Consider the following 19,800-nt stretch of genomic DNA (forward strand, 5'->3'; position numbering starts at 1 on the left):
TCTATGCCCTTTATTCTTGAAGAAGTTTGATTCTTTCTCCCTAGTCACTTGTGCTTCTTCATGTTTATTATATGAAGTATAAACCACCTCCTATTCATACACTTGTAATAAAAAAGAACAAATTATATAGTCTTACATTTATAAATGGAAAGACCGTTTCCAGGATTTGAAACTATAATCTCATGATCACTAAACAAAACCTCGATATTGCTAATTTGGAATAGATATTAATGGAAGTTATTATAATTTGGCAACTTCTCTTGTCTCCTCCGAGTCATTGTCACTTTGCAAGAAATAAGATAACGATAAGATAAAAAATAATAATAATGGAATGATAAAATAAATTAAAATGAATCAAATTGAGTAAACCTTAGGCTAAGATTATTGTCTTTCATGCATGTAAAGTATCATGTCACATATTTTGAGTAGTTATATCTTTGTGAATTTAAGAAACGTTGCTTGGCCTCTCAACCCTCATTTAGTTCATTGTATATGCTTCTTTTGATCAAACCCTACAATGCAAGAACGCAACCTAATCCATGCATGACTTTTCCCGTGGTTTGCATGAGCTTCGAATTCATTCACTCTTAAATCTCAATTTTTCCATATTTCAGGGTTGCAATGATTACTATTGTGCTTTTTTATTGTATATTTCTTTAAGCTTATAGTGACGACAAAATAGTAATAATAAAGAAGTATTATAACGTTTCAAACTTGCTTGCAACTGCGCAATTGTCATTTTTGCCGGCTGGCCATAAGAAACGCACCAAATTGCACTAACTTTACGGAAAGGAAGATTGAGTTGTTAGATACTTAGATTACATGTGCTAGTTGCTCTATATATATCACTTTCTCTCTTTATATCAATCCACATCTCATGTCATTCTCTTTACTTTGACTCTCTCCCATGCTGGTGAATATTCTATAGATTGGGAGAACATTCGTCTAAAAACTATGGGAATTTCATATAAAAATATTTAATTACAGCTACTAATCCATCTTCCACACGTTACTTTGCTTATTTTCTTAACAACTAGTCTTTTAAGCTCGTGTCATGAAGTGTATAAATGATTTAACTAACGTTTCATTAATACATGTTACGAATTTTGGTCATAGTTGGCTAGTTGTAATGTTTAAATGTGTGAGTGTTTTATTGTTAAAGTTATTTAATTTAAGGAAGATATATGGTTATGAACATAATTGTCATGAAAGTTATTAGATAGATATAAAAAAAATTATTTTATTTTAAGGATGAGCAAAATTAATAATAAGTGAAAAATATGAATCATCATTTTTCATAAAAGAAATTAAATTGAAAGGGATATCACACATCATGAAAAACATGCATCAACTAATTTCCTATTCTAATATGTATTATTATTAGAAAGATTAATTTTAAGTCGTCAAAAAACATGTACTTAATGACTTGGAAGATGAAAAAATCAATATACTTCATATTGACGTGACATTATATACAATATAAATGACATGTAAATTTGCTATTCGTATAGGTTGTGAATATATTAAAGTATATTTTTGCTAATTATTCATTCTTGATGATTTGATATTAATAATTTTGACTATAAAATGATATTCTTCATCATCTTTAACTAAATCTCCATATATATTAAAGTTTTTCCAAATACAAAACAGAAAATAAAAGTGCAAAAATATATAAGTTAAATATTTGATATTTTAAAATGAATTATTCATTTATGGATATATAAATTATTGTATATGGAAACTTGATTTTAAAATTATTTTACTTTTCATGGTAGTTAACAAAATATACCAAAAATGATATGTATGTATATACTTTCCAAAAAAATCAATTTTGTAAATTCTCCAATATTACAAGAAAAGTGATATATATCACAAAATAATATTTTATTTATTTATGATAAGTTTATAACTATCAATAAAGTTATTATTTAACACGACTTGTTGCTTAATTGCTTAATGATGACGAAATAAGAAGTTAAATGGTGTTAATTAAAATGTCACCCTTTTTATTGTTTTAAATTGTACCCAAAAACGTTCACAAACAGTGCTCTTTGACAATATTATGATGAAACATTCACAATTTCCCCATCTTGAAACAAATTTTTTTGGTAGATGTTTTACATTAAATTATAAATTATCTCCTTCATACACTATTGAATTTTATTATTTCACAAATACTACGTATTTTTCTCATTTAATACCTTGTGACAATATTATGAGGAAATTATAGGAATATACAAAACATACTCAGTCAAGATTGATGCTTCTATTCTTGTTGGCGGTTTGCTTACTCCCTAGTGATCTTTCTTCAAGTAAATTAAAAAACATTTTTTACAAAAAAATAATTTTTAAAAGTGATTCTTTATATAAAAAAGTGATTTTAAAATATGCTGATTAAAATAGTTTTTTTAAAAGAATGTTAATTAAAAAAAATTTAGTTTTAATTAAAAATAAAATAAATTAGATATTAATTCAAATTCATCATTTATCCCTTATAATGGATATTGACCCATTTATTATATCATCATAATCATATATATCTAATTTTAATCTTTACATCATATATATCTACCATTCTATGCCACAGTTCTACATTTAGGTAAGAAAAAGCGACGTGGGAGAGAGCAAAAGAACAAATCAAACCCAGTTCCTTAACTCTCAAATGCCCACCACGTTATCCTCTTATTCCAATGGCGAAGAAGCCCAGGACCACCGAACACCGCTCCTTCCTCCGTTGTCGAAGCCCGGCGAACTGGAAAAGCTAAGCATCGACGAGATGCTGCAGAAGTATTGCGGCGAGTTCGGGCGTTGGCAGCTGAGGCACTTCATCCTAACCAACCTGGCTTGGGCCTTGGAAGCGTTTCACACCATGGTTATGATATTTGCGGACCGTGAACCTGAGTGGCGGTGTCGTAATGGTGCGGCTGGTTTTGGTTGTGATGCCTCCGCTAAGAGCGTGTGCCAGCTTGAACCAGGTTCGTGGGAATGGATCGGAGACAAGGCCGCAACTACTGTTGCAGAATGGGGTTTGGTTTGTGGTGATAAATTTAAGGTTGGGCTTGTTCAGGCCGTGTTCTTCGGCGGCTGCATGATTGGTTAGTTGCACTCCAACTTTTTTCTATTTTCTCACCTCTTTTCGTGGCTCCAATCTCGAAATCAACTGAAATCTTAAACATTATACATCATTAAATGGTTCATATTATCTTTGAAGATGATATCATCAATATTTTAATACTATATGTTTCTACAGTGGACTTAAATTTATCATCAAAAATCATCTTAGTAATGCAGAGGTAAATTGAGAATTAATTATTTGTTTTGTCTATAAATATTTTGGTTTTGCTCAGAATAATTAATTTATATTTGATTTTGTTTCCACTTTTTAATAACAAGAATGTGATTTTATTATAATTAAATATATCATTAATGGAAAGAATTATGACTTTTAATTTTTTGAACATGTGACAAGAAATTCATGATTTGCCAATGTTTTCTAATGGAGGTTACTTAATTTCTTAACAAGTTTATTATATATCTTTATGATCACGGTAATGTTTTCTAGTGGAAGTTAATTAATTTCTTAACAAGTTTATTATATATCTTTTTTCGAAAACTTATTTTTTATCAAGTTTATTATTTTTTTATTAGTATTAACTAGATTAACAGATGTTTGTGATACAGAAAATCTCTGTTACGTTGTTCAGCTAATAAAAATATTAGTATATTAGAGATAGCTAATCTTTTTCTGCGCAACGAATATTCTAATTTTCTAATCAAGTACTTTGTCAGATTAAAAGATGCTAATCTTTTTTCTCGGCAACGAATATGCTGATCAAGTTCGTTGTCATATTAATATTTAATCATGTGCAAGTGATAGCAGAATTGCTGGATACAATATAAGAAAGTAATGAAGATGTGATTTAAAATAGTGAATATGAATTGATTTAAAGATTATGATATATGTACGTGATTAGTACGAATTTTAACCTTTCTTTATAGACAAATATTATTTTTAAGTGTAGAGTAACAAAGTGCATTTCCGGTAATTTAAATCAGAACTTGTAGCTTAATTAGCTTAGCAAATTTTAGGGAATATATTTTTCTAAAGCTGGTATAAAAATTATGTATGCTTGTTCATGTGAAGAAGTTGAGTCTCTTTTAAGTTTTAAATAAACATGAGAGTGTGTGACCTCTCACCTATGCTAAAACAATACAATCTGAAAAATATTGATGTACAATAAACTCATTTTAAAATACCAAACCTAAGATGTGTATATGCAAATCACAAATTGATATGAAAATCGCTTTATCTGAACTCGTTTTAGCCGATGACTCGGGCTATAGTATAGAATTTAGAAACGGCACACAAATTTAATTTAGTTTGATCCATATATAAGATAATTACAAAAAATAATATAGTTTTTAAATAACAACAACAATATTTTAATATTTAATTGATTGTAGGAATCTTCACAATTGCATAAGGATCATATATAGTTGCTTGTCATGCATCAACCATATTTTCTATAAACAAAACAAAAATCACAATTGTAATAAATGCAATAGTATAACATGTATGCAATTAATGTTATAATAAACAATACATGATAATATAAAAATGTAATATGTGTTGGTGTATACATATTCTGTCTAACATAGTAACAATTAGTGAAAGTCATGTATGACATTGTAATTTCAGTTACTAGTAATATTAATACTTATTCATCTACGTGATATAATGCAATTTCAGGTGCTGGAATATTTGGTCATCTCTCAGATTCCTCATTAGGAAGAAAAGGCTCTCTAATAGTGGTTTGTATCCTAAACACCATTTTTGGCACCTTAACATCATTTTCTCCAAACTACTGGACCTATGTCTTGTTCCGCCTCCTCACTGGTTGTAGCACCGGCGGTGTAGGCCTCTGCGCCTTTGTCCTCGCCACCGAGCCCGTGGGCCTTCAAATGCGCGGCGTAGCTGGCATGTGTACATTCTACTTCTTCGCTGGCGGCATCGTCATCCTCGCTGGCATTGCTTACATCTTCCAAACATGGCGTAACCTCTACCTTGCCACTTCTTTACCCTCCCTTCTCTTCATAGTCCTTGTTCTTCCCTTCATCTCTGAATCACCAAGATGGTACCTCATACGAGGAAGAATCAAAGAAGCCATGAATGTCATGTCCAACATTGCTACCTCCAACGGTAACCATCTTCCACAAGGTGTTCTTCTAACCTTAGATGAAGAATCATCATCATCATCACCATTATCATCATCAACAAACCTAGACCAAGCGTACTTGGAACAAGTGAAGGACAAAGATGCTGTGACAGGGTCTCTTTTGGATGTGATTCGTTCACCATTAACACGTACACGTTTGTTTCTAGCAGTGGTAATAAACTTCCTATGTTCTGTGGTATATTATGGTTTGAGCCTAAACGTGGTGAACATGGAAACAAACATTTATCTTAATGTGGTACTAAACGCCGTGGCTGAGTGTCCAGCGTTCTTGGTAACAGCGTTATTGTTGGACAGGGTAGGAAGGAAGCCATTAACAATAGGAACATTGTGGTTCAGTGGGTTCTTCTGCTTCATTGGGGCTTTGGTGAGTAATGTTGGGGTGTGGAAAGGGGTGAAAATGGTGTGTGGAATTTTAGGAATATTTGGAATGGCCGGAACTTATAACTTGCTATTTATCTACACGACAGAACTGTTCCCAACGGTGGTGAGGAACGCGGCGCTTGGGTGCGCCACACAGGCGGCGCAAATGGGTGCAATATTGGCGCCGATGATGGTTGTTTTGGGTGGGTGGTTGCCGTTTGGGGTGTTTGCATTTTGTGGGATAGCTGGTGGGATCTTTGCATTTTACCTACCTGAGACACTAAACCAACCTCTCTATGATACAATGACCGGAATAGAAGGCTGAGTATTCTGTATCTATGGAGAGAAGAGAGTGATCAAAAAACAAAAAAAGAAATTAGGACATTATAACATTATTATTCTCTTAAATATAATAATATTATATTATTATCTTTAAATATACACATGAATCTGAATGTGATTATCCTTCTTTTAGTAACACATTACATTTAGTTATATTATTTGTACACTAATACCAACAAATACACCTTCCAAGACATATATACTTTATATTTTTTCTCTATCATTGTCATTGCATGGGTCACAAATAGGTTGGAAGACTATGTGTAACATAGATCCTAACTAAAAATAATTTAAAAATAAACTAAAATCTGAATCATTGAAAATTTATTTTTGTCGTATGTCATAATCTAAAGTATGTGTGGCCATAGTCTTATTTAAATTATTAACCATACATCTAGAAAAAAAGTTATTGACCGACCCACAAGAGCAATTCTAAACATTATATGTTTATTAGACTATAAAATTTGAAAATCTCCGCCACTATTTAAATTGAAATCCATCGATTATTGTTTAACTGCTTAATTTAAAAAAAGAGTTATATTATCTAATTTTGTAACTTATGTACTACCAATTGAAAAAATTTCTATAAATTAATTGAGACTCCATCCATAGTCTAAAGTAATTTAAATAATTTTCTTTCCTCTGAAATTCAATCATGATCTATATCTATATTTATACCATTAATAAATCCAAAAATAAATAATAACTATGATATAATTTTTATATTTTAGACTTATTTTTTACAAACTCTCTCATTAATACTAAAAACTTTCATATATTGCTTTTATTTTTTACATCATTACTCTTACACAATTTTTTTATTTTTATTTTCTCTCTTTCTCAACTCAACACAATATCACAAAAAGCATCCAACAACTCTCTAATAATTATTAGAGACATAAAATAAGAAATTTGCAAATGTTTTATATAAATCAAGTTAACTATTATGAATTTTCTTCTTAAATCTTCCCTTTCTATTGAGTTTTTATATATTACATTTCTTATATTTAAATTATTTTTTCATAAAAAATAAGAATATGAGTGTATATTCCACAAGCAAGTCTTTATAAAAATAAAAGGTAATTTTGTATTTAATATCTCATATATTTTCACTTAATTAATTTAATTCTTTGACAATATTTAAATTGAGCTTTTATATTTTTGATATTTTAGTTATCTAATAAAAATAACACATTCAAGTTAAAATTTGTTAACCTAATGATTATTAATTAATAAACACTCTACATAGTAATTGTGAATCTCATATCGACACAAGAACAATTTTAGGACTTTCTTTAGCTAGATTAATTTTAGTAATTTTACATCATTTCTTAAATTGTTAAATTATTAGACGTATTGTCCCACAACACCGCTATATCCAAAATTCTATACCATTGATGTTAATAATCTACTGCTCTATATGCTTATTTGAGTTAACATCACCGCCAAAGCCAAGATTTGAACATTGTTTTGGTCCTTAAATCTTTTTTCTTTTTTATTTACTAGGTCATATCGTTGCTTTGGGTTAATTCTAAGTTTCCAGTGAAGTAATGTGGTATGTGGATAAGTTCCAATCGAATTGTCTTTTTCCTTCTTATCTTGATGTTAGTAAGTGATCAAAGACAAGAGTTTAACTGAAAAGAATTAGGGAAAAAACGAAGCAAACGATAAATAATTGAAGATGTGATCAGCATGTGAAGCCAAGCCAACCTGACCGTGAAAGCTTACTCTGTGTGTTTCTGTGCCCAGTGGCCAAAAGTTTCCACTTGTTGCATTCCTAATGAAAACGTTTTTTTCGTCAGCAATAAAATATATTAATATAGAGATAAAGAAAATTGGGAGAAGAGGCGTTTCTTTTATCCACTAAATCTTTATAATTAATAACAACAAAAAAGATATTTTGAAAGATTCATTATCTATTCAACTAGAGAATAAGAAAAGATAGAGAAATAGTCATTCATGAGACTCTAAGAATGTAGTAAAATAAGCTTCATCATCTGATCCAGTTAAAACCATTGGTTCTGAAAAATATATTTATTCCTAATATGCCAATAGTTCAAATTATGACTAATCTAAAAGTCATCCATAACAAATAAGCATGAATTGAGAAATGGATTTTTACTTCATTATGAATAATAGAAGTAAGACCAAAATAAGAATAGAGATTTTGCTAAATAATGTAGGAAGTTGGACAAGAGAAGAACAAATGACTAGTGGATCCCTCCAACTCACAAAAAACACAAAGAATGGAGTCTTGTACTCCTAAACCCCCTCTATGAGTTAGGTCGATTTTAGTTGATATTTCATCCAAAGCAATTTTCCATTCTAGGCACTTCATCTTTGATGGAACATTACTCACCCAAATCTTCTTGAAGAAAAGGAGGTCGCGACTTCCTTTCTCTCTTTGCAAAAATTGATATGTACTCTTGACCGATTACTTTTCACTGTTGTCATGTAACCAAGTCCAAGTATCTTCAATGTGTCGTTTAGGCTTAGAATCATGGATGATTTTTAAGAGATCAACAAAATCTTCTTCCTCCCAAGCGAACAAATCCTTCTCCATTGAATATTTCAAGACCAAACTTCATTGCTCCATGCACCCAAAGATTCAATCATTACATCTTTATCCAAAGGCACTTGAAATACTCTTACAAAAGAATTTTTGAGGGAATCTTTCTCCACCCATAAGCCAGTCCAAAATTTAATAGATGATCCATATCCTAAAGACTTACGGAGACCCTCATCTACTCACTCACAACCAATTCCTTCCCTGTTTTGACTAAGATTTCCTAATTCTCTCCATCAAGACGAATCTCTCCTGGAACTTTTGAAAACATTGTCCCCACCATTTCTTAAAAACTCATCCCCATATCTAGATCTTAAGACTTTCACCGAAAAAGACCCTCTCTCCATTAGCAATCTCTACCTCCATTTTCTCAAAAGAGCTAAGTTCAATGCAAACGTTTTAGTTAAGTTATTTAGACTTTTTGTCATGTCATACCGATGACAATGGAACAAAAACAGAAAAAATATTAAATATTAAACTTTTTTAATTAACATGTTATATTTTTATTAATACGAAACATGATTTAAGATATATTTTGGAACAATATATACTTCTTAAAGTGAAATATTAGTTTTGGCTGCTAAACACTCTGTTCTCGCATATCAAATGAACTTTTTATATTTTGAGGGGTGTCTTCCGGATCCCCCGATCAGGGGTTTGGCTTATGTAATGTACATATTGTTAAATATGTATGAATCTATACTATTACATACGATGAATGTTTGATATTATTATAATCAATGAATGAATTAATATAAATATCTTGTTTAAATATATATTGTTGTGATTGAGTGAATTGATACTGCCTCTTATTTTCATTTTCAGCATGTACAGTCCTTTCTGAATACTTTTTGGGATCCATCTTTTGAATTAAATATGCAATTAATATTTTCTTTTAAAATATTGATTTTAGGTTATGAGGCTTGTGATTCACAAGTCTAGGAATAATCTTTCAATTGTTTGTAATTAATTGAATATGCATGCATAGCAATTTCTGAAATATGATTTAGTAGATGCTACAGTCCTTATTATAGAAGGGCTAATATGATAGATAATTGATTGTGTATTTAGTTACTAAACTGGACTATTACTTGAACCCATGATATCAATCAGATAATGTTATGTGAGTGTTCTGAATACAAAGTTAATAAAATCTTCATATAGAGGATTATACAATGCATACTCGATCCTGAGAGATTAGAATTGTCCTAAGAGATATATGATAGATTGCAGCATTATTTCGAATTTCTTTTTTTCCTAAATTTGATTGTTATGAATATTTGTGAATCAAATTGTGAGCATGACTGTATTATGAGGGGGGATATATGTGCCGATAACACAGTTTTTACAGTATTATTGCATCGTCTATCATTCATATTACACTCCAAGGTGTCTGTTTGGCAACTACTGTTTTGAAAATTCAACAATCAAGTGTAAGCCAAATTGCAGCTAATGTGGACAAAAACTGGATCATGCATCAATATCAATTGTTTTGCTTCAAACCATGACCAAACACACTTCCTAAAAACAAGAAAATAAATGCAATAATTGTTGGCACTACACAGTCATAGGTAAGACCATTGTATCTTGTTTCAAGTTGGTATTTTTCTTAATAACACCAACTCCAAATATCAGCACGCACTAGTCCATTTGATAAACTTTATCAATAGAGAATCTTTGCATTACAACATCATAGAAGATCAACCTGCCACTACAATTTTATACGTAAATTGAAGATCACCCGAGCACCCATGCCGGAATAAATAATATTGTGATTTGCAATTGCAACTTGAACTCAATACCAGTAAAATAAGGCACCAGAAAGTTTCAGATAAATAACGGGAATCACCGGCCGCCATAATAAGGAGTGGGATTATCTACAGGTTGTCCCGGTGGTGGTCTTGGTCTTGCATACTCCGCAAATATAACCCAACCATCCAAAAACTGCATTGCATGGGATGAATAATTAAATATACCAATCAGCATTAATGGAATAGCCATAGAAGGTTGGTAAAAAAAGAAAACAAAAAACAATACGCACATCAACTTAATAGAAGAACAAAGACTAAGGTTTCTCAAACATTTTAACATGAACAAAGCAACAAAAAATTCATTAAATCAACCATGTATTAATGAAACTTGCATTTACAGTTGCTATGTCAGACTCTGCATCTTTATATGAGCTTAGCAATTCAAACATGATGTACTGGTTAATAGTGGTTAAGGAGCAGATACTATAAGGAAAAAATACGAGAGAGATCAATCATTAAATTCCACGTGGGTGTGGTTAGCCTGGTAGGCATTTGGAGAAAACTAATGTTCAAACAATAAAGATGAGATTTGGTGCAAACTACAGAAAAGCTGTAGCTATATGCAAAATCATACTTCGACAATGGTGAATGCATCAATCACACTGTCAATTAATAATACTTTCATATTACATGGAGCTGGGTCTACAAGTTGTGTTGCTAACTGGTACATAAATTGTTGATCATGATGTACAACAATTTCTCATGTTAAAATCTTATGCACAAAATACACATGCAGAGACACATCCGAGACAACAATGTTCTCAAAGAATTAAAGATCTCCTTGTATGAAGGTTTCATGCAAGCATAGTGGTTTAATCCAGCATACCTTGCCATCCATGCCCTCGATGCCCTTTGCAGCCTCGTCAATAGTAGCATATTTCACAAAACCAAACCCTTTAGAGTAACCTGATACTCTATCTGTTACCACCCTAGCTGAAAACATAAAAAAGGAAACCATGTTTTAAGACTACAATTCAAAATATGACTAAAAAAATGACAATTTGAATGTTAGAATCTGTATATAGATAGAGAACAAACCATGAACAACTTCACCAAACTTTGCAAATTCTTCCCGTAACCTTTCTGTGGTAGTACGTTTGCTAAGCCCTGACAATTCAAGATGCATAAGGAATCAACACAGCAGTTAAACATTCAAAGTGATGAAGAAGTTAGCCTAACTGATGACATATTGCATGCCGAAAATGTCAAATCTGAGCATTGCAATACATAATGTTCTTCTGTCTTCTGGAATAAAAACTACATTAGACAATTTTAGCATCTGTCGTGTTTCTAAAGAATAGGAATGGACATTGCATCATCAGAACTTTGGTGTTAAAATTAGAAACATTGCCTTGGCAGCTAAATGGTTATAGTGTTCTACTGTATATTATTTTTTGTTACCAAGTAATTGAGAGCAAGTGCACTTTATATTACCAAAAAAAGGCGCCCCTAATAGCTCTGATGGCAACACAACATTTAATTATCAATCAAGTCATTCTAGTAGTATCTGGAAGATCGTCTCTCAGTGACATGTTCATTTTAGAAAACATGGTCCCGACATCCCGTTTGGGATGAGCAATGATATGATACTCCTCCCAGGTTGAGTGGAGACATGGGTAGGGAAAGAGTTAAGGACTGGAGAATATCCCTTCCTTAGAGGCTTTTCTACCCTATATTATCTCACCACTTTACACAACTTACCCATTAAGAATTATTAAAGAATAACATCATGTTGTCTTCTACTTATATACATTATTGTACTGATTTCTCTGGCTAAGTAAGAAAGAAGATTCTCACCCTTTGACTCTTCCACTATTTTTCTTGTTAATCACTCATTCAATTTCTGACTCATTCTTCTAACAACTTTCCTTCTTCTTTTAGAAGTTTAAAACCACTTCTAAGGTGAAATCATTCATTTGTAACATCTATTGTGATTCTCAGACCTCACATAACTCTATATAAAAACCTTAAGTTGTTCAAGAAGATGAGAACATCTACTACCGAATCTTAAAACATATGTAGTTATATGAAAACTTTGATATTCAATAACATAAACTACAGAACCAAAATAATAAATAAAGGATTTTGATTAATGGTAAATGGAAATGATAAAAAATGCAATTTTTAAAAATAAGGAATGGTCGGTGATGGAGAGAGAGACAGACCGGATACGAAGAGGTTGGTGTTGGGGTCCGCCATCTGTCGAGCGGAAGTGGCCCCGGCAGCCGGCGGAGGAACGAACGGGAAAGTAGAAGAAGAAGTTGGGTTTGTGCAGAAAAAACGCCTCAAACCACGGGGTGCCGCCGCCACTGCTGCCTTCATCGCCATGCTTGCGGGTTTAAGTTAAACCCTGAGAACACAGAAATAAAAGATGTGTCGAGAGAAAACAGAGTAATGAAGTGTGAGAGTACAACTATAGTTGAGTCCGTGGGCTTTGATATGAAAATATGAGAGATAGTGGAGGTGAATTACAGGATGGGCCTCTGTATTCATTATTAGGTGGGCTTTACCAGTTTTCATATATGAGGGTTCTTCATCCTTGCCAGTTTTCATATGACAATGAGGCGAATTGAAGTTGGATTTGTACTTAATTAATTCTAAAATCATAATTTAAAACTTGAACTTGAATTAAGTGAGGTTAAAAACAATTCTATCATTCAAGAATTTGTTAGGTTATTCGAACTCGTTCAAAACATGTATGTTTTATATATAATAACTTCTACATATATTAATCGATTTTGGGTATAGTATCAACTATACCAAATCCAATATGAAGGTTAAATTTGAGTAAAACTCGAACTCAATTACATCATATTTTTCTATCAAATTCGGGTTAAGATCGGACAGATACGTGCAGACTCGATTTTCATTGTAATCCGTATAGGTGATGAGAATCTTAAAATATTGAATGAGTTTTTAAATTTAATTTTTATTTTATAATAATCAAAATCAATATATATAACATGAATAATAATAATATCATTCAATTATTAAAGTTTACTATGAAATAATAATAAGATAGGTTATATAATTTATCAATGTAATTCAATCACCAAGTGTCCAGTCACATTGTATTTCCACCGCCGGCATCTCCATTACTATAAATTGATGAAATTGGTGCAAGATCATAATTCTTTGATTTTTAAAAGAAAAAGTATGAAAACATAATCTACAAAAGAAACAAATCTAATAAAATCAAATCTATGTTACTTTCCCTTACTTCATATTTCATTCCCCTCTTCGTCCTTCATCTCTTTCTAATTTCCCCTCTCATCAAACCCTACACTACATAACAACACAAACGTTAAAACCGTACAACCCAATACCTAATTCTCTTTCTCTATTTTCTGCAAAAGAACAAAAAATAAAACTGAAACTTGCAATGAAACGAGGATACCAGGAATCCCCTTCAACCTCTTTTGGTCCACCTCGATCCAAACCTAGACATAATCCTCAAGGTAACTTCTTTTATGCTTTTTCGACCACCCCATTTGTTCTATTGCATTATTTTCAAGACTGGTTTTTGTGGGTTTCGAATCTAGGGTATGGTGATTTAGGCCTTTTAAGCTTCGTTTGGTTGTTTATAAATCAATGAAAAGTTAGAATTCAAGTGCAGGAAAGGTTTGAAAGGGACAATTTAGAGCTTTTTCATTGGAGGTTGATGAATTAACACTTGAATGTGAATGAGTCCTTGATTAAATTGTTTAAGAAAACATTCCTGTAATGAATAATCCAAGCTGCTAGCATGTGTTTTTTCTTTGAAGTTAGGGTGTTTTTTCTTGTGGAAAGCTCGAGGTTTTTGTGATTATTTTCATTTAATGCAACGAGATTAGGTGATGGACAATTTCTGGAGGACGAAAGCACGAAGATTTTTGCTCGGAAGGTTGCTGATCATTACAGTGCAAGATCCAACCAGACTCTAGAAGAACGGGAAGCTAGTCCAATTATTCATTTAAAGAAACTCAACAATTGGGTATGTGTTGTAGTCCGTAATATACGCATTTTGTTGCCACTAGAATATTACATGATTGTGACAATTATGCTATTTAACAGATTAAGAGCGTCTTAATTCAGCTTTACACCAGTCGAGGGGATGCGGTCCTTGACCTGGCCTGTGGCAAGGTGTTGATGGTTTTCAGTTGTTGTTTGTTATACTAAAAGCCATTCCCACTTTCTTGGCTAAGCATTTTTTCTATTTCATAAATGCGCATCAGGGTGGTGATCTTATCAAATGGGACAAGGCCAAAATTGGATATTATGTTGGTATCGATATTGCTGAAGGCTCAGTAAGTGTTAAAGTTTGCTGAATTTTGCTGCATTGGTTTCCTTATCTGATATTTTCACAAACGCTTCCATCAAATTATATTGAGATCCAGTTTTTTTGATAAATATACTGAGATGCAGTTAATAAGTTTTTAAACACAATAACCAAAATAATATTTGAAATTGGAGTATTGGACAGTTATGTGTGCAATTCTCACTCCTACCTTATCTTCTACACCATCTTGATAATATTGGTAATGTCTTGCTGTTTACCTCAAAGTTAATTTCAATTCTTGCACAACAAGTTGTTTACATTAACTGAGTTTTGCTTTTGGCTGTTACATGCTTCTGGGATTAAGAAATCCTGACTGTTAACTCAGCAAGTGCTTCACAACAATGAGTCACTTCTTTGTTCCAAGTACACTATAACTTCACTTGATAAGTATTTTCACTATAAAAATGAGTGACTTATGTTTTTACTAATGGTTGTAAAATTGATATTATAACTTTATATCTAAAGTCCTTGCTATTATGTGTGCGAGACATTATATACCTTCTATGTCGAACCATTTGCATTTTGCAATACTATCATCTCTTTGTAGCCATCAGCATCAGCTCACTGAATTCAACAATCTATCCAGATCAAAGACTGTCATACACGTTACAATGGTGATGCTGACCATCACCAGCGTCGCAAGAAGTTTACATTTCCTGCTCGCCTAATATGTGGAGATTGTTATGAGGTGATTGATATTGCTATCCCTCAAAAGAATATTGCTTTCCTTCATGCTTGATAACTAAATTACATTTGAAAATAGCACCTTAACTACTTACAATGTTTTGAGGTGCACTTCACATTCATCTCTGTTTATTCTTACAATCATTAATGGGTTGTTTGGGAACCAATTGAGAAGGGAATGAAAATGGAAGGCATACAAGTTGGAAGATGGAAAATAAAGGGCTAACCTCTAGCCCACGATTTGTTTGTTTATTCTTCTAATTTATGTAATGTCACATTTTTATTATAAAATAGCATGTTGTTATTGGCAATTTGGCATCACTTAATTTGATTAGCGTACTGGATTGCATAGGTGGGAAGGAACCTGAATAAATAGTTATTGATCAATTAAATTAAATTTGAAGATAAATATCCTTGGAAAAATATGTTGTGGTCTTGTCTTCAACTTCAGTAGTTATATTTTATTAGCCTTCACTGATGACTGATCATATCATTGATAATTTCAGGTTCGCTTGGACAAAGTTCTTGCAGATGATGCTCCTTTTGATATTTGTAGTTGCCAGGTGAATGATGTTTTACTTATAAATCAAATCATCTATGTATTTGTGCAGAGAGAAATGGATGTGTACTGCGAAACAATGTAATATAATGAAAAGTGTCCTCTTTCTGTATTTCTGTAATTACCTTATCTCATGCATCAACCTTTGGTCCATCTTTCTTGTTTGAATTCTTAAGCTTTTTATAGATTTCACTTAATATGTTGATTTATTTGGCATGTTTGTCCTGGCAAAGTCACTGTTTTGCTGTTATTGCCGATATAAAACTGTCTTTCAGTATGTCTTCCATTTATATTCTGTATGACTTCCATTTTTTCTTCAAGAAGCAAAATTTCTGTATGGGTTTTCTCTCTCTTTTTATCTAACTTCATAGAAGTTGTGTATTTCTTTCCATGTTGGAAGTGTATATTGGTTTGTGATCCAACAATTATTTAAATGTTGCAGTTTGCATTGCATTACTCCTGGTCTACAGAGGCTCGTGCTCGACAAGCATTGGCTAATGTGTCAGCTTTACTTCGTCCCGGAGGTGTTTTTATTGGGACTATGCCAGATGCCAATGTGATTATCAAAAAACTTAGAGAAGGTATTTTCTGCACATTCTCTTGTTGTAGAAAAGATGGTGAAATTGTGTCTTAGGTGGTTTGGAGCTTGGGAATGTGTGCAGGAGACTGTTAGAAGCCCTAGTAAGAAGAGTATGCCAAATGTAGGTCAGTCCAATACTCCAATTTCTAGAGGCAGAGGGAGACCAAGATAAATCATAGGCGTAACGATTAGGAAACATTTAAAGATTAATGTTTTGTCAATGGACATCATTTGTGATAGAACATTATGACATCGTTCAGTCCATGTAGTTGACCCCACTTAGTGAGACTAAGCCCTAACACTTGATTTTTGTTGTTGTTTAGGGATCAATTAATCCATGCGACTGACCCTATATAGTGACGGTTCTTTTATTAATTTTTTTAATTGACTTTTTCCACAAATCACAAAAAGCTTTTTACTATTTTTTCATGTTATTAGTGGTCCTCATTAATTACTTATATTCTTTCCACATATCACCTTAACTGCTTGCTTCACTTCAAAATTTTCATGATTTTTTAGTTCATTGATTAATAATAAAGCATGCATGAAGATGGGTTTCACATATTACTCTTGCTTTGAAGGGTTGTCGTGTTGTTTACGCTGCTATGAACTTTTTTTTATTATATAAAAATAGAAAATGATGTACTTTGCTATTCCCATTATTTTCTTATTTTAAGAGAGTATACAGATTCTCATATACCACAAGTGAGTTTTTTGGGCATGCCAGACATTTTTGTCTTTCTTGATTTGAGATGCTATTTTCACTGTGAATATGCAGCTGAAGGATTGACTTTTGGAAACAGTGTCTATTGGGTGCGTTTTGATGAAGAATTTTCTAGTAAGGTAATTCTGTTCTTCTGATCCTGGAGCTTCATCAATTTTAAAATCGTTAGGACATGCATGTTTATAAATGATTTTCTAAATTTTACTTCTAACCTGAAATTCCTGTGTGATTCAGAAATTTAAATCTTCCAGCCCCTTTGGAATAAAGTACACGTTTCATTTGGAGGTATTGTTTCTTTTAAATCTCCTTTTTCTAAGTATTGAATACCTGTTTAACACAAGGCTGATTTGGAGTTTACATGTCAAATTATTGTTAGATGTATTATTTGGTGTATTCACAAAGACAAAAAAAGAGAAAATCTTTGCATAATATGTGCTATAATTCAATGACATGTAGCTTTTATTTAGAATCCCCCCTTGAAACTGAGTGATACTATTAATACTTATGCTACCATTTAAGGTGAGATCTCTTGTTGCAGGATGCTGTCGATTGTCCAGAATGGGTTGTCCCCTTCCACATATTCAAGTCATTAGCTGAAGAGGTATCACGTTTGGGAAACTGCCAATTTTTTCTAAGACTCCTCCACCCCTATTGCTCTCCCCAATTGTTAAAATGAGATTGTCTAGCATTTTTAGTATAAGCATGGGATTACAAACTCATGTGCTTCCAAGACTAATTTAAATCCATTGTTTACAGTATGATTTTGAGCTTGTCTTCGCAAAGAACTCGCATGAATTTGTGCACGAGTATATGAAAAAACCAGAATTTGTGGAGCTCATGCGAAGACTTGGTGCATTGGGGGATGGCAATCAAGATCAGAGTAAGTCTTTGTGCTGCTCCTGTCATTTTCTTTTATATTTCCATTAAACTTCATTAATCATCACTTCCCCTATCTTTCTCTTTACACCACGCCTGTTAATTAAGCATGTTCTGTTTCTTTCAGGTACACTCTCACCAGAGGAATGGGAAGTAGCATATTTGTACATGACATTTGTGTTGAGAAAGGTAAGTCGCATTTGCAAAACACTCGACTTAGCTGATTCATATTGATAGAGATGTTTTTCATAGAAGAGTTTTTCTTGTGATAGAGATGTTTTTCATAGAAGAGTTTTTCTTGTGTGAACATACAGCGAGGTCAACCGGATAAAACAAAAACAATTGGCAGAAGAGACAGAGGGTTGATGCATATTTCAGAAGATGATATATTGTATGTTAGCAATGAATAAAACAACCACTGAATGGATTTTCAAGAATGATAATCAAACAGCACATTGCATGGAGCAGCTTTGATTTGCTCTGAGCAATATGATTGAACTCACATTCTTGACCTCTCAGCAAATTTTTATGCTGCACACACATTGAATTTTGTAGGCCCACAATAAATAGTTGACGTAACTATTCTGTCTGTATAAGACTTATGGTAGTTTAATATTTACAAACTCATTAACACTGATCTTTTCTTCCCCCGTTATAGCAGACAATACACAAGTGAATGTTGACTAATAATGGATCCATTGGTATGGGTTCTAACTTTTTGCTTTGATTATGCATTATAAAAGAAGAATGTGATTTATATGCTGTTTTTTTATATTGTACTACTTTATCTCTTCAACAAGTTTAGGCATAAGGAGATGGAGAGAAAACCCATGATTATCTTTTGAGGAAATTTTTAAAGGAACACTCAGCCAAATCTTTTAATTCCAAATAGCTATAACCTAAAGTCTTGGCTCGACTTGTCTCCAAATCCTAAACTACAAGAATGTTGGTGATGGAAAACTTGTACAATATGGTTTTAGTGACTCGTGAATAGTGAGATCGTTCTATTAGTGAGACATCATAATGTGGGAACAAGAACTATTGGGCATAATGTATGAAAGCCTTTAAGAAACTCTTGAGAGTGATAGATGAAATAAGAAAATTATTAATTATGTTACTTAAATTATAAAAAAAGGATTAAGTCTAGAACAATTTAATTTATGGATATAGGACAACAATAATAACTTTTTACAAAATATAAATTATATCAGTCAATTCGTTAATTGATAATTGTATATCGTTTAGATATTTGTTTTAAATTTGAACATCAATCAATATACAATTAAATATTTTCAATTTTTATGTATTTCAGTTATATGTATTATGTTAGTTTTGATATATATAATTGAATAACACAACACAATGTTGAATTTTTGTCAAATTTTATGTATGAACTTTAAACCCAACGGTTAATTTGATTAAATTTATTTTATATAAATAATTATTAACGATGTAAGAGTTGGTGTTAAGTTACCTAAATACTGCACTTCTAAAAAAATTGCAAAAAGTAATATAAAAATCAAATGGGGCCAACTCAATTACTTATCTAAATGAGCATAGGATGCTGTAATATAAATTTTATATATCTTGTAGTTTCTGTTAATACCGTCTTAATTCTATTATTTGATTCTGTAATTATTGAGGTTACTCAGTTTCATATTTACATGTTATGTCAACTTTTCATATTCATTCGATTAAACACGTCATAAACAACATCTTAGATTGATTCAATTACATTAT

The 19,800-nt window shown here is 32.0% G+C and overlaps 3 protein-coding genes across 4 annotated transcripts; 2 read left to right on the forward strand and 1 right to left on the reverse strand.

Annotated features, from left to right (window-relative positions):
- On the forward strand, nucleotides 2,579–5,977 carry LOC109325349 (organic cation/carnitine transporter 4-like). Its single transcript, XM_019557655.1, has 2 exons — nucleotides 2,579–3,098; nucleotides 4,754–5,977. Exons 1-2 carry the CDS (start codon nucleotides 2,666–2,668, stop codon nucleotides 5,923–5,925), a joined length of 1,605 nt encoding a protein of 534 aa, XP_019413200.1. The 5' UTR covers nucleotides 2,579–2,665; the 3' UTR covers nucleotides 5,926–5,977.
- On the reverse strand, nucleotides 10,040–12,719 carry LOC109325352 (glycine-rich RNA-binding protein 4, mitochondrial). Of its 2 annotated transcripts, XM_019557659.1 has the most exons (5): nucleotides 12,485–12,719; nucleotides 11,358–11,426; nucleotides 11,146–11,252; nucleotides 10,309–10,452; nucleotides 10,040–10,185 (listed from the first exon to the last, which is right to left on the reverse strand). In XM_019557659.1, exons 1-4 carry the CDS (start codon nucleotides 12,645–12,647, stop codon nucleotides 10,354–10,356), a joined length of 438 nt encoding a protein of 145 aa, XP_019413204.1. In that variant the 5' UTR covers nucleotides 12,648–12,719; the 3' UTR covers nucleotides 10,040–10,185; nucleotides 10,309–10,353. The 2 variants fall into 2 exon arrangements, with proteins under 2 accessions (XP_019413204.1, XP_019413203.1); XM_019557658.1 differs by having other exon boundaries at nucleotides 10,096–10,452; nucleotides 12,485–12,718.
- On the forward strand, nucleotides 13,457–18,772 carry LOC109325350 (mRNA cap guanine-N7 methyltransferase 1-like). Its single transcript, XM_019557656.1, has 13 exons — nucleotides 13,457–13,777; nucleotides 14,153–14,292; nucleotides 14,373–14,441; nucleotides 14,534–14,605; nucleotides 15,224–15,325; nucleotides 15,828–15,884; nucleotides 16,323–16,461; nucleotides 17,239–17,303; nucleotides 17,419–17,469; nucleotides 17,723–17,785; nucleotides 17,941–18,064; nucleotides 18,188–18,249; nucleotides 18,375–18,772. Exons 1-13 carry the CDS (start codon nucleotides 13,702–13,704, stop codon nucleotides 18,468–18,470), a joined length of 1,116 nt encoding a protein of 371 aa, XP_019413201.1. The 5' UTR covers nucleotides 13,457–13,701; the 3' UTR covers nucleotides 18,471–18,772.

The sequence above is a fragment of the Lupinus angustifolius genome, chromosome LG13, assembly GCF_001865875.1.
Source record: "Lupinus angustifolius cultivar Tanjil chromosome LG13, LupAngTanjil_v1.0, whole genome shotgun sequence".
Classification (NCBI taxonomy): Eukaryota; Viridiplantae; Streptophyta; class Magnoliopsida; order Fabales; family Fabaceae; genus Lupinus; species Lupinus angustifolius.

Excerpts from the sequence above, each read along its gene's own strand:
- LOC109325349 (XM_019557655.1), top strand. The coding sequence starts at position 2,666 with ATGCCCACCACGTTATCCTCTTATTCCAATGGCGAAGAAGCCCAGGAC. Across the intron at positions 3,099-4,753 it reads CTTCGGCGGCTGCATGATTG|GTGCTGGAATATTTGGTCAT; the intron begins GTTAGTTGCACT and ends ATGCAATTTCAG.
- LOC109325352 (XM_019557659.1), bottom strand. The coding sequence starts at position 12,647 with ATGGCGATGAAGGCAGCAGTGGCGGCGGCACCCCGTGGTTTGAGGCGT. Across the intron at positions 11,253-11,357 it reads GTTTGGTGAAGTTGTTCATG|CTAGGGTGGTAACAGATAGA; the intron begins GTTTGTTCTCTA and ends TTATGTTTTCAG. Across the intron at positions 10,453-11,145 it reads TCGAGGGCATGGATGGCAAG|TTTTTGGATGGTTGGGTTAT; the intron begins GTATGCTGGATT and ends CATGCAATGCAG.
- LOC109325350 (XM_019557656.1), top strand. The coding sequence starts at position 13,702 with ATGAAACGAGGATACCAGGAATCCCCTTCAACCTCTTTTGGTCCACCT. Across the intron at positions 15,326-15,827 it reads TATGTGGAGATTGTTATGAG|GTTCGCTTGGACAAAGTTCT; the intron begins GTGATTGATATT and ends TGATAATTTCAG. Across the intron at positions 18,065-18,187 it reads GGATGGCAATCAAGATCAGA|GTACACTCTCACCAGAGGAA; the intron begins GTAAGTCTTTGT and ends TGTTTCTTTCAG.